This window comes from Mus musculus, chromosome 10, assembly GCF_000001635.26.
Source record: "Mus musculus strain C57BL/6J chromosome 10, GRCm38.p6 C57BL/6J".
NCBI classification, from domain to species: domain Eukaryota; kingdom Metazoa; phylum Chordata; class Mammalia; order Rodentia; family Muridae; genus Mus; species Mus musculus.
The window spans coordinates 90,254,587-90,267,076 of record NC_000076.6 but is presented as its reverse complement, the minus strand read 5'-3'; the positions used below and the strand labels follow the sequence as shown (position 1 = coordinate 90,267,076).

The 12,490-nt window shown below is 40.4% G+C and overlaps 1 protein-coding gene across 32 annotated transcripts in view; it reads right to left on the bottom strand.

Annotated features, from left to right (window-relative positions):
• Anks1b (ankyrin repeat and sterile alpha motif domain containing 1B) overlaps positions 1-12,490 on the bottom strand; it is a 1,100,386-nt gene that overhangs the window by 706,224 nt on the left and 381,672 nt on the right. For all 32 annotated transcript variants that reach the window (XM_030245360.1, XM_006514305.4, XM_006514301.3 and 29 more), the window contains one exon: positions 6,259-6,424. In XM_030245360.1, the coding sequence (XP_030101220.1) occupies positions 6,259-6,424 (166 nt within the window). The remainder of the gene's footprint in view (positions 1-6,258; positions 6,425-12,490) is intronic.

Sequence of the window (12,490 nt, the reverse complement as noted above, 5' to 3'; positions counted from 1 at the left end):
CAGGCAAAGTGACAAATCAGAGAAAGATCTGACAGAATGGGTCAGAAATAGGATATAAGAACAGCAGAAGAAAGAGAAGCTTCCAAATTTTGTCTCTGTAACTCCTTCCATGGGTGTTTTGTTTCCTATTCTAAGAAGGGGCAAAGTGTCCACACTATGGTCTTCGTTCTCTTGAGTTTAATGTTTTTAGCAAATTATACCATCTAGTGATTCCCATATCCAGAGATCCATCCCATGATCAGCTTCCAAATGCTGACACCATTGCATACACTAGCAAGATTTTGCTGAAAGGACCCAGGTATAGCTGTCTCTTGTGAGACTATGCCGGGGCCTAGCAAACACAGAAGTGGATGCTCACAGTCAGCTATTGAATGGACCACAGGGCCCCCAATGGAGGAACTAGAGAAAGCACCCAAGGAACTAAAGGGAACTGCAACCCTATAGGTGGAACAACAATATGAACTAACCAGTACCCCCCGGAGCTCTTTCTCTAGCTGCATATGTATCAAAAGATGGCCTAGTCGGCCATCACTGCAAAGAGAGGTCCATTGGACTTGCAAACTTGATATGCCCCAGTACAGGGGAATGCCAGAGCCAAAAAGGGGGAGTGGGTGGGTAGGGGAGTGGGGGTGGGTGGGTATGGGGGACTTTTGGTATAGCATTGGAAATGTAAATGAGCTAAATACCTAATAAAAAATGGAAAAAAAAAAAAGAAAGAGAAGCTATTTAAGCTATGAAGCACAGGGAGAGACAGTCAGTTGTGAGTCAGTGCAGTGAGTGCAGTGCAGTGGAGCTGAGTTCCTCTGTGACCTCATGCAGTTCAGGGCAGGTCAGCAGAGACAGTTGAAACCAGAGGATAAGAAGGAGCCAGAAGACTAGAACAATTTGTCTGTTAGTTTAAGGCCAAGTAGAGCAATTCAGTGAGAAGCTGTGGGAAGCCAGATGGAAACAGTCAGCTTGGAGAGGAGTTTGAGCCCAAACTGCTGAGTTGAACCAGCCAGCCAGAGTTCAGAAAGAGCTGGAAAGGGTGAGCTTATTCAGCAGTAAGCCTCTGAGACAACAATTACATCTGGCAAATATAAGTTAGTTTTACAAAACAACAGAAACTCAGATAGTTGTATAAATGTGCTTTCCAAAAGCAGTTAGATGAATAACTTCTTATGCTGTGATAGAGTTCCCTTATCAAGGGTCAGAGAAAGCAAATTCCCTCCACTTTAATGCAGGAAGGCGCTTGACTATAGGAGAATGACGTCACCATTCAGAGCTAAGTCTCAAAAAGAAGTGTAGCTTCTGTCACATTTTCTCAGGGTGTTTGTCAACATACATCATGAGCAATCCAAGTAGGCCACAACAGATATGAAAGGTAAGATTTTCATTTGCAGATCTGTTTAAAATTAGCCCAGCATTCACAGTAATCCACCTGCCTCTGCCTCCTGGGTCACAAGCTTGAGCCAGAAAACCTGGCCTATGATACGATCTGGTACACAGATTCTACTACAGTATTTAGTCAAGATGCCCTAGCTTAATTAGTTGGAGCAGCAAGCAAGAAACTCCAGGAGAGCCATCCCAGAACCGCAGACTTAACAAGCAAAATCAATGATTGTATGTTGTTGTTGTCAACATTATTTCAACTAAGTATTAAGGTTGGTGTATTGTGTGGGAATCAATTACCACAAGATAGTTTGAAAGTTGGAAATTGGGTGTTCTAGTAGAAAAACTAAAGCATGTGGCTTTAACATTGTGACATGCCAGCAGGCAGAAGCTGGGGAACCTGGAAGCAAGTGATTATGAATGCCTAAAAGCTCAAGGGAGAAGCCATAGGAATCCAAGTAGCTTTGCCAAAGCCATTGGTGAAGGCTTCAAAGAGAGAAATGGTGACTGCAAGCTGTGAAGAAGGGTCTTGATCTTTCTGAAGTTGTTGCCTTAAATGTAGTCACTTATCATGGCCCAAAATGCAAGAGTGTATCATAGACCAGGTGTATAGACATAGCTTAAACATATGACCCCAATAATCAGGAGGCAGAGGCAGGGGTAGGGGCAGGGGCAGAGGCAGGGCGTTACTGTGAATTTTTGGCCATCCTCAACAGCATTATGAACTCAGTACACACATAAAGAACAGGCACAAGCACAGTGAAATGGCAGCTTTCCACAAGCCAGCAAAAGAGCCCTCACCAGAAGCCTGGACATGCTGTCATCTCAGATTTGCAGAGCACAAAATGGTAACAGAATAGAAGTCCTAGCATTTTGACTGGTAATGGGGAGGCACAGTGATCTTCAGAATTCAGCTGGTGCTCAAAGAAAAAGCATGCCATCCATAGAAGGTAAATGGTCTCCATACCACAGCCTCAGCTAAGCTCACAGTTTATAGCCATTACAATCTGCCAGGTATCCAACTAGGCTCCTCCTCCTTTTAAGGTTAAGCAAGTTTCCAATTTATTTCAAGTAGATTTTAAAACACTCTAAATATTGATATCTATGGCAAACAATAGTGGGTGGGTAAGCTGTTAGCTCCAATCAGAACATGACATATTGCAATTTTTTTACAGCCATATCACCCCTATAAATGATAAAGATGTACTTTAAAATGTCGATTATGATGAAGAGCTTTCAAGAGAATAACCTAATAACTTTAGATCCTAGCTCATCAAAGTGATAGCTTTATAAATGTTTGGGGTCTTCCAGTGAGTTCAGCTTTTTTTTTTTTTATAACAGTTACGACCTGCAGAACAATAGGCTCCATCTTCTAACTAGAGTTGGCGTCAGTGATTCTCTATAGGCTGTGGATGTAGCTCAGAATTGGAATGCCTAGCACACATAGTGCCCTGGGTTCAATTCCTAACGTGGAAAAGGCAAAAAGTGAAGGTGGCTTTCCAAATACTCCAAGTGAGCAATTACGGCTGACACAATGTGACAGAAAAGCGGTCCTAGCAAAAAATACCCTGATAGACTCAACAGATCCATGAGACAATAAATTACTGTTATCAGTAAAAGCTTAGAGGCTTTTAAATAGCAATAGACAGACTGCACAGGCATCCTCGCTTCATAAATTGTACCTTCTGATTCCAAGAGAGGTTAAATGCTCTTTCTCACCGCCTTCAAAGGACTCTATGAATTATTATATCCTTACATATCATACCATCTGACAAAGTTTACCATTCACTTAACAACCTTCTCAGATATCTTATGGCAAGGCTATTTGGGACACTCTCTCCTCAAATATTATCACTTTCAGAACCCTGAAACTTTGATTAGAGATATGAGGAATTCTTGGTATGTACACTCCTTGACATATATGCTTCTATTTTATCATTTTTCCTTTCTGCATAGTGTTCTGAGAATTTTCTTCTTGGCCCATTTCCCATTCTTTAACACTTCCTTCAGCTGGAATCTCATAGACCATCCATATCATTACTCTCCTGCCTAAAGAGGGTTATAATTGTTTCTGCTTCATTCCCAAGGGTATTGCTTTAAACTAAATTCAATTTTCAGAACTTCTACATGAGATGAATTTGGGGTACTAATCTGTACAAGGGCTAGTTTACACTGTGAGTTCCTCAGGAATCCTCCCCCTTGTTTTGCTCATAACAAATCAAGACTGTGAAGTCTTTGGGATGGAGGGCATGAGACAGCATTATTCATGATTAATATTCAGGGTCAACCTTAAAATCCCAGTCTACAGAGGATGGTGTTCATAGTAGAGGCCTCATACTGGGCAGGCATGGAGATCTCTCTACATCTAAATTTATCTCTCCAAGCACCAAGTCTCAAAGGCAGGTTACTTAGGACAAATGTGGCTTTGCTGCTGTGCAGGCTTCCCACACACTCAAATGCTTAGGACCACCTGCTTCTCTAATGTATTGATAAAATGGGCTCCAAAGCAAGTATGATCCAAGCATGAGAATTCCTCATGAGATTTTTTATGCTGTTAAGATATTTCTCCTCCCTCTATTTTTACACAGCATTCCTTGTTTGCAGCAGAGAGTTGACCAGAACCTAATTAGCCTTTGTACCTTGGCACAACTCTTCTTTATCCCAAGGTCCTTAGCATTCAGGATATTCCCGGCACATCAAGGAAATAAAGATGTTGACAGATGACTAAGGAGAAACCTCCCCTTCCCGTGTCAAAACTCCCTTACAGCTTTGCACATGTTAACAATGTTTTCCTACCTCGATGAGCCATTCCCTCAAGTCTACCACGTGCTTTGTTACCTCGCTTATCACAAAGTTCTGGCTGTCAGCCATTCCTATAGATGCTATGAGCAATGGTTTTATTCTCTATGATACTACGTGAATCACTCATTTATCTTGCCTTCATCTGTAGCCTGTGCTCATCGGAGCTTCTGCTATCCTTGTATCTTTTCTGCTTTTTCCTGCCACATGAGAACTTTTATCTGACTGCCACTTTCCCTAACACCCAGTTCTGTGTTCACCATTCCTAACTCACCTTGTCCCCTTACCTAAGGTAGTACCATAGCACTGGATAAACAACACAAATTCCGTCACTCAAGTTCAAGACCCAGGTCCAACCCTATTCACATAATCCCGTGATGTTCCCTCATGTGTCATGGCCTCCATTTCTTCATCTAAAGTGATGGATAATATTAATAGCTCACAGCATCCTAAGAGTTATATGAGGTGATAACATAAAATACTGAGAACAAGTAATAAGTACTTCATAATTTTTAACTATTTTTATTACTATATTTTCACCTTATCAAAAAACTGTCTTCCTTCTGTATGCTAATGATTCATATGGCACTCCTGACTCAGGACTCCCCCAAGTCTATTTGTTCATCTCTTAAAAGTTTCTGGCCAATTATTTATAATGGTTTTCCCGGGTTTTACTTCAGCTCCTCTCTAACTCTTCCAACCATTGCTTCCTCACCCCACCCCAAATACTAGGACCTGAACCAAGAGTTTCACATACACTAGACAAGCACTCTGCCACTGAGCTACCCCCACTATAATGTGCCAACTCATGCAGAAATAAACACATTTGAAAATGTAGCAGAATTTCTCTCTAATAATAACAACCATGTTGACCTCTTTCCATCTCTGGGCAAGGAATTTCTGTACTTACCTGGGCTATTGATGGCTGATATCTACCCATTCTTTTCTTTTTTGAATGTTTTAACTGCAGGACTTCCCTCCACCAGAAATTCCTTCCTACCTTCAAACTAGACCAAGCCTCACTTTTCCTAAAATGAATTACCACCACGTCTTTCTCTTCCCTGCTTTTTTCCTGTGCTACCTTCATAACTCTTTGATATTGTCCATGTAACCTGTATTTTCCATTCCCAATTTTATTTCCAGTCTCCAGAGTCTCATGGTTTTACCATTTCTCACCTGGGTTTATGAGCTCACTTCTATAAGCAGCCATTAGATTGTCAACCTTTCTCCTGCTCCTAAGAGCTTCTCATTCACACTTTGCCAAAGGTCCTGGTGATACACTGAGTAGCAACTTGAACCTTTCCTCCTCCATTCACTTTTATAGAAACAAATTGTATATAATCAATGGTGAGGCAAAAACTCAGGTTCATTCATAGGTCCAACCATTAATTCATTGTAAATAAAATACACATTCATTTTCTTTAGCAGTGAATGGAGACAATATTTGTCTTGCCTTGCCAACTAGTTTGTAACATAATTTTTTTTTAAAAAAGTCAAAGTCCAGGCATTGTTTATGCCTTTAATTCCAGCACTTGGGAGGCAGAAACAAGCAGCTTTCTATGAGTTCAAGGCTAGCCTACTTTACACAGTAAGTTCTAGGACAACCAGAGCTACACAGTGAGACCCTGTCCCAAAACCAATCCTCTACAAAACAAAACAAAACACAAAAACCAAGCAACAATAAAAGCAGACAAAGAAAAAAGTACATATATAAGCATGCTATAAAGAATAAAATAAATTTAGCAGTAAAATATAATTTGATAAGTTAGAAACAAACAGGATGCTGTAAGGTCTATATAAAGACTCTTGCTACCAAAGAAACAAACCAAGGTTAAAAACTAAACAATTAAAACACAGCCAAGTAGCTTCAACAAAGCAGGTCCATGTCCATGAACAGTCCTTAATCATTAAGAGGTCTCACATTGAAACCTGTGGCTTACCTGTATTCACTTGAAATGCAAAATTGATCATTGGGGCTATCCTGAGGCACTTTTCATTTTGATAATACAGAATTAAAGTATTAATAATGTACTTTCAGTTATGTGAATATGCAAATTGAATTGACCAATTGTGAGCAGGAAATATTACCAGTTCTCGGAGAAGGTGCCCTTGCGATTTCTAAGGAGCAGGGTTTCTTTGTAACAGCTGTGTCCACGAGTTCACAAAGGAAGTTCTCGTTTTCCGAAGGGAATGTGTCCAGAGAAGCAGATGGTTCCATTTCCATGGGGAAATTCCTCTTCTTCGGATAAGACTCCTGAAAAGGAGATGGAAGAAAAAGCTTCTTAGTAAAACTACAGCCTTGTTTGATGTATAAAATTCAGGAAAGATCACAGGTCTACTGGTACCAACTTAGCTGAGAACTGACGTTCTGTTTACTTTAAAAGGTCCTATAACCACGTAACCCCATTGTGATGATCAATGTTTTTCAAGTGTTCTTATCATTTGTTTCCCCTGATACTGCATTGGTTATTAATTTTTGATCTTCCTCTGAGTGTGTGTGTATATGTGTTTGTGTGTTCCTAGTCACAGAGTAAACAGCTTTAATCAACCATTATTTCCAATGCCCTGCTCTTTGCCTGCCTCCTAGAGATAACCATGTCACTCAGTGTGGGCCAGCTAGACACAAGGAGACTCCTCTGGGAGGTTTCTGAAAGGATGTTTTTCCACAGAGAAGTTTGTGAGGAGGCTACACCTAGGCTCCTCTCTAAAGGAGGGGAAGAATTTTGGTTTGTTTGTTTGTTTGTTTGTTTGTTTTTTTTCTTTTTACTACAATGCAAACTCAACATTAAGATAAGAGTGTTGGTACCATTGGGTAGCTTGAATAGACCCAGGACCAGTTTCTTCAGGCTTCATAAGTAAATATTAGCATCCTTATAGTTTAAGGTGTTCCTATTTGAGTTTCCTCTCAGATTTATAAGTATTCCATCCAACACACTAACTATACAATTAATATACTATGGCTAACCCCTTTTAAGGTTAGGATATGATGTAGATCTAAATTTTATGTTACTAAATTCCCCAACATATTTTAAAAACCACAGTTCAGTGAATTGTATAACATCTCAATTTCTTACTAGTGATGTATTAACTAGTTACCAATAATTATTGGATCTTCCCCATGTGTTAGTGTGTGTGTGTGTGTGTTTGTTTGTTTGTTTGAGTGTATGAGTGTGTGAGAATATGTGAGTGAATGTGTTTTGAGTGTGTGTGTTTAAGTATGTGAGTATGTTAGAGTGTGTGAGTTTGAGTGTGTGGGAGTGCATTTGAGTGTGTGAATTGAGTATGTGTGTGTGTGTGTGTGTGTGTGTGTGTGTGTGTGTGTGTGTGTGTGTATGTGTGTGTGTTACCATGTTAAGCCCAGAGTCTAAGCACTGGAGATTTTGTCTTGTTAGTAAGGCATAGTCCTTGCCCTTGGGGAGTTCATCGTCTTCTACAGAAGACAAATAACCTGCACAATGGATTTCAGAATGAATCACATTTTATTTTTTTCTGCTTGCTATCTTATAAAGTACACTTTACAACTGAGAAACAAATAACAAGAATATAAACTCATTTTCAAACAATCTTCCACGATGTACTCCAGGGTGATACAGATTCCATGTGAGCTCCTCCTTTCTCTATGATGATATTTACAGTGAGTGCAATTCAAGGTCAGGGTAATTGCTTTCAGACCACACCAGACCCTCACACATCAAAGAGTCAATTATGTTCACTCTACTCTATTGAAAGCGGGAAATTGGGAGTAATTTATTTTTAACAACAAAGGGTGACAAAGTAGAAAGCATCCAGAGAAAGCAATCAGGAGGGCATGTGCTTTCAAACCCATGTCAGAGAAGAAAATGATGAAAGGAGACACAGCATTCTATCCAGAGAAGCTGCACAGCCACACAATGGTTTTCTCAACAAATCTGAAAAGCTCTCCCTCAAGAGCTATTTCACAAAGTGGAGGGAAGGGCATAGCTCTTAAAAAAAAAAAAAAAAAAAAAAACCAACAAAATAAAACAAAACGGTCTAATGTTTATAAGACAAGGAGAAGAAATTTGGGTTCATACTCAAAGTAAGTTTTATGCATTAATAGTATTAATTTTCTTTTTTTTAATTTTTTTCCATTTTTTATTAGGTATTTAGCTCATTTACATTTCCAATGCTATACCAAAAGTCCCCCATACCCACCCACCCCCAATCCCCTACCCACCCACTCCCCCTTTTTGGCCCTGGCGTTCCCCTGTACTGAGGCATATAAAGTTTGCAAGTCCAATGGGCCTCTCTTTGCAGTGATGGCCGACTAGGCCATCTTTTGATACATATGCAGCTAGAGACAAGAGCTCCGGGGTATTGGTTAGTTCATATTGTTGTTCCACCTATAGGGTTGCAGATCCCTTTAGCTCCTTGGCTACTTTCTCTAGCTCCTCCATTTGGGGCCCTGTGATCCATCCAATAGCTGACTGTGAGCATCCACTTCTGTGTTTGCTAGGCCCCGGCATAGTCTCACAAGAGACAGCTACATCTGGGTCCTTTCGATAAAATCTTGCTAGTGTATGCAATGGTATCAGCGTTTGGATGCTGATTATGGGGTGGATCCCTGGATATGGCAGTCTCTACATGGTCCATCCTTTCATCTCAGCTGCAAACTTTGTCTATGTAACTCCTTCCATGGGTGTTTTGTTCCCACTTCTAAGGAGGGGCATAGTGTCCACACTTCAGTCTTCATTTTTCTTGAGTTTCATGAGTTTAGGAAATTGTATCTTATATCTTGGGTATCCTAGGTTTTGGGCTAATATCCACTTATCAGTGAGTACATATTGTGTGAGTTCCTTTGTGAATGTGTTACCTCACTCAGGATGATCTCCTTGTACTAAGGTCAAATCTAAGTGGATCAAGGAACTTCACATAAAACCAGAGACACTGAAACTTATAGAGGAGAAAGTGGAGAAAAGCCTTGAAGATATGGGCACAGGGGAAAAATTCCTGAACAGAACAGCAATGGCTTGTACTGTAAGATCGAGAATTGACAAATGGGACCTAATGAAACTCCAAAGTTTCTGCAAGGCAAAAGACACCGTCAATAAGACAAAAAGACCACCAACAGATTGGGAAAGGATCTTTACCTATCCTAAATCAGTATTAATTTTCTTATAAAATAAACATGCACGGACAAAACAATAAGCTAACAGTCATGACTAGAAAGTAATAGAGTAGACTCTCCATTGCTGGCTAGTTATCTGTGGATGAGAATCCAGATGACCATTGCTGGAAATCTCCAGCTAGTTATCTGTGGATGAGAATCCAGATGACCATTGCTGGAAATCTCCAGCTAGTTATCTGTGGATGAGAATCCAGATGACCATTGCTGGAAATCTCCAGCTAGTTATCTGTGGATGAGAATCCAGATGACCATTGCTGGAAATCTCCAGCTAGTTATCTGTGGATGAGAATCCAGATGACCATTGCTGGGAATCTCCAGCTAGTTATCTGTGGATGAGAATCCAGATGACCGTTGCTGAGAATCTCCAGCTAGTTATCTGTGGATGAGATTCCAGATGACCGTTGCTGGGAATCTCCAGCTAGTTATCTGTGGATGAGATTCCAGATGACCATTGCTGGGAATCTCCAGCTAGTTATCTGTGGATGAGATTCCAGATGACCGTTGCTGGGAATCTCCAGCTAGTTATCTGTGGATGAGATTCCAGATGACCATTGCTGGGAATCTCCAGCTAGTTATCTGTGGATGAGAATCCAGATGACCATTGCTGGGAATCTCCAGCTAGTTATCTGTGGTTGAGATTCCAGATGACCGTTGCTGGGAATCTCCAGCTAGTTATCTGTGAATGAGATTATGGACGAAGCACGTTTGTGGTGTTATACCAGAGAACTGGGCCTTGCTCCATGCACTTTGCCCTGTGCACTACCCTGGCTCCAGAATCTGCTGCAGACACTGCTGTACAACAAGAGTTGAATAAGCCCTGTGAATCTGCTGGGTAGTCCTTTAAGCAGACAGCACTATTGTATAAATGATTTTTACCATTTTGCTAGTTTGTTATTGTTTACTTCATTGCCTTTCAAAACTAAAAAACTATGGTGTACATATGCAATCCCAGATACACATGAGGGTGTGGAAATGATATTTTACTTAAAATACCAGCAGCCTGGGCAGCGCAGTGAAAGAAAGGAAAATAAAAGAAAAAACAAAAGAAAGGGAAGTAGGAAGGAAAAGACATATTGAGGTTACAACAGTAAAATTGTATAGAATCTAATCAGAGAGTCTGCATTCTTTTCCCAGCTGGAATAGCAAATATCAACAAAAAACTGACAACAAATTCTGAAACAAATATGGGAAATAATGAGAAAGAGGAGGAGGAGGAAGAGGAGGAGGAGGAAAAGAAGGAAGAGGAGAAAGAAGAAAAGAAAGATGAAAAAGAGAAGAAAGTAAGGTAGAAGAGGGAGAGGAGAAAGATTAGGCAGAAGAGGAAGATGAGAGAAGGAAGAAGAGGGAGAGGGAGAGGAGGAAGAAGAGGAAGAGGAGAGTGAGAAAGAAGAGGGTGAGGAAGAGAGGGAGGGGGAAGAGGAGGTAGAAGAAGAAAAGGAAGAAGAGGCGGAAAGGAAGGAAGGATCGAGAGAAAGAAAGAAAGAAAGAAAGAAAGAAAGAAAGAAAGAAAGAAAGAAAGAAAGAAAGAAAGAAAGAAAGAAAGAAAGAAAAAGGAAGGAAGGAAGGAAGGAAGGAAGGAAGGAAGGAAGGAAGGAAGGAAGGAAGGGATTTTCAGCACTGAAAACATACGTACAAGTGATATTATACAGACCAAGCAGAGATATATATGTATATAGATATATGCATGTAACTATAATTAATGAAAGGACAGGCCATGCATTTGAAAGAGAACAAGTAGGGTATGTCTAGGAGGTTTTGGAGAGAGGACAGAGAAGGGAGGAATGATGTAATAACATTATAATCTCCAAAATAAAATAATTAGAAGTGTCTCTAGGTAAAACACTGCATTAAAATTTTCAGAGCAATTCATGGACTTGGTAAAGTTTCAGTGTCATTGCTTATAAAGAATTATTAGGCTTTTTAAATCCTTAAAGATGACTTGGAAATTTAATTCTCACCATTTCTTCATGCACAGGCTGATTCCAAATCGTGACTTCTGGGAATAGGGCTACAATAATCATGAGAATCATTATAACTTCTTAGCATACTGATTCCATATCCTATGGGTAGATACTCAGGAGTTGGATGGATCATGTTCAATATTTTCAAATGTTTTTGAGAAACTCTATCCCATTTATCATAATGGCTGCATCAACTGATATTCCATCCAGTGGTGTTTGTGGGTTTCATTTTCTCCATATTCTCCTAATATTCGTGAATTTAGTATCAGCCATTTTATCAGCTATGATATCTCATTGTAACTTTGATTTGTATTTCTCTGATTATTAGGTAGAGGCCTTATTTCTACATATTGGTCATCCTACACATGTTCTTTAAGGAACAGCTCTCCACGTCCTTAGTCCATTTTCTTTTTTTTTTTTTTTTTTTTTTTATTAGGTATTTAGCTCATTTACATTTCCAATGCTATACCAAAAGTCCCCCTTACCCACCCACCCCCACTCCCCTACCCACCCACTCCCCCACTTTGGCCCTGGCGTTCCCCTGTACCGGGGCACACAAAGTCTGCGTGTCCAATGGGCCTCTCTTTCCAGTGATGGCCGACTAGGCCATCTTTTGATACATATGCAGCTAGAGTCAAGAGCTCAGGGGTACTGGTTAGTTCATAATGTTGTTCCACCTATAGGGTTGAAGATCCCTTTAGCTCCTTGGGTACTTTCTCTAGCTCTTCCATTGGGAGCCCTGTGATCCATCCATTAGCTGACTGTGAGCATCCACTTCTGTGTTTGCTAGGCCCCGGCATAGTCTCACAAGAGACAGCTACATCTGGGTCCTTTCAGTAAAATCTTGCTAGTGTATGCAATGGTGTCAGCATTTGGAAGCTGATTATGGGGTGGATCCCTGGATATGGCAGTCTCTACATGGTCCATCCTTTCATCTCAGCTCCATACTTTGTTTCTGTAACTCCTTCCATGGGTGTTTTGTTCCCACTTCTAAGGAGGGGCATAGTGTCCACACTTCAGTCTTCATTTTTCTTGAGTTTCATGTGTTTAGGAAATTGTATCTTATATCGTGGGTATCCTAGGTTTTGGGCTAGTATCCACTTATCAGTGAGTACATATTGTGTGAGTTCCTTTGTGATTGTGTTACCTCACTCAGGATGATGCTCTCCAGGTCCATCCATTTGGCTAGGAATTTCATAAATTCATTCTTTTT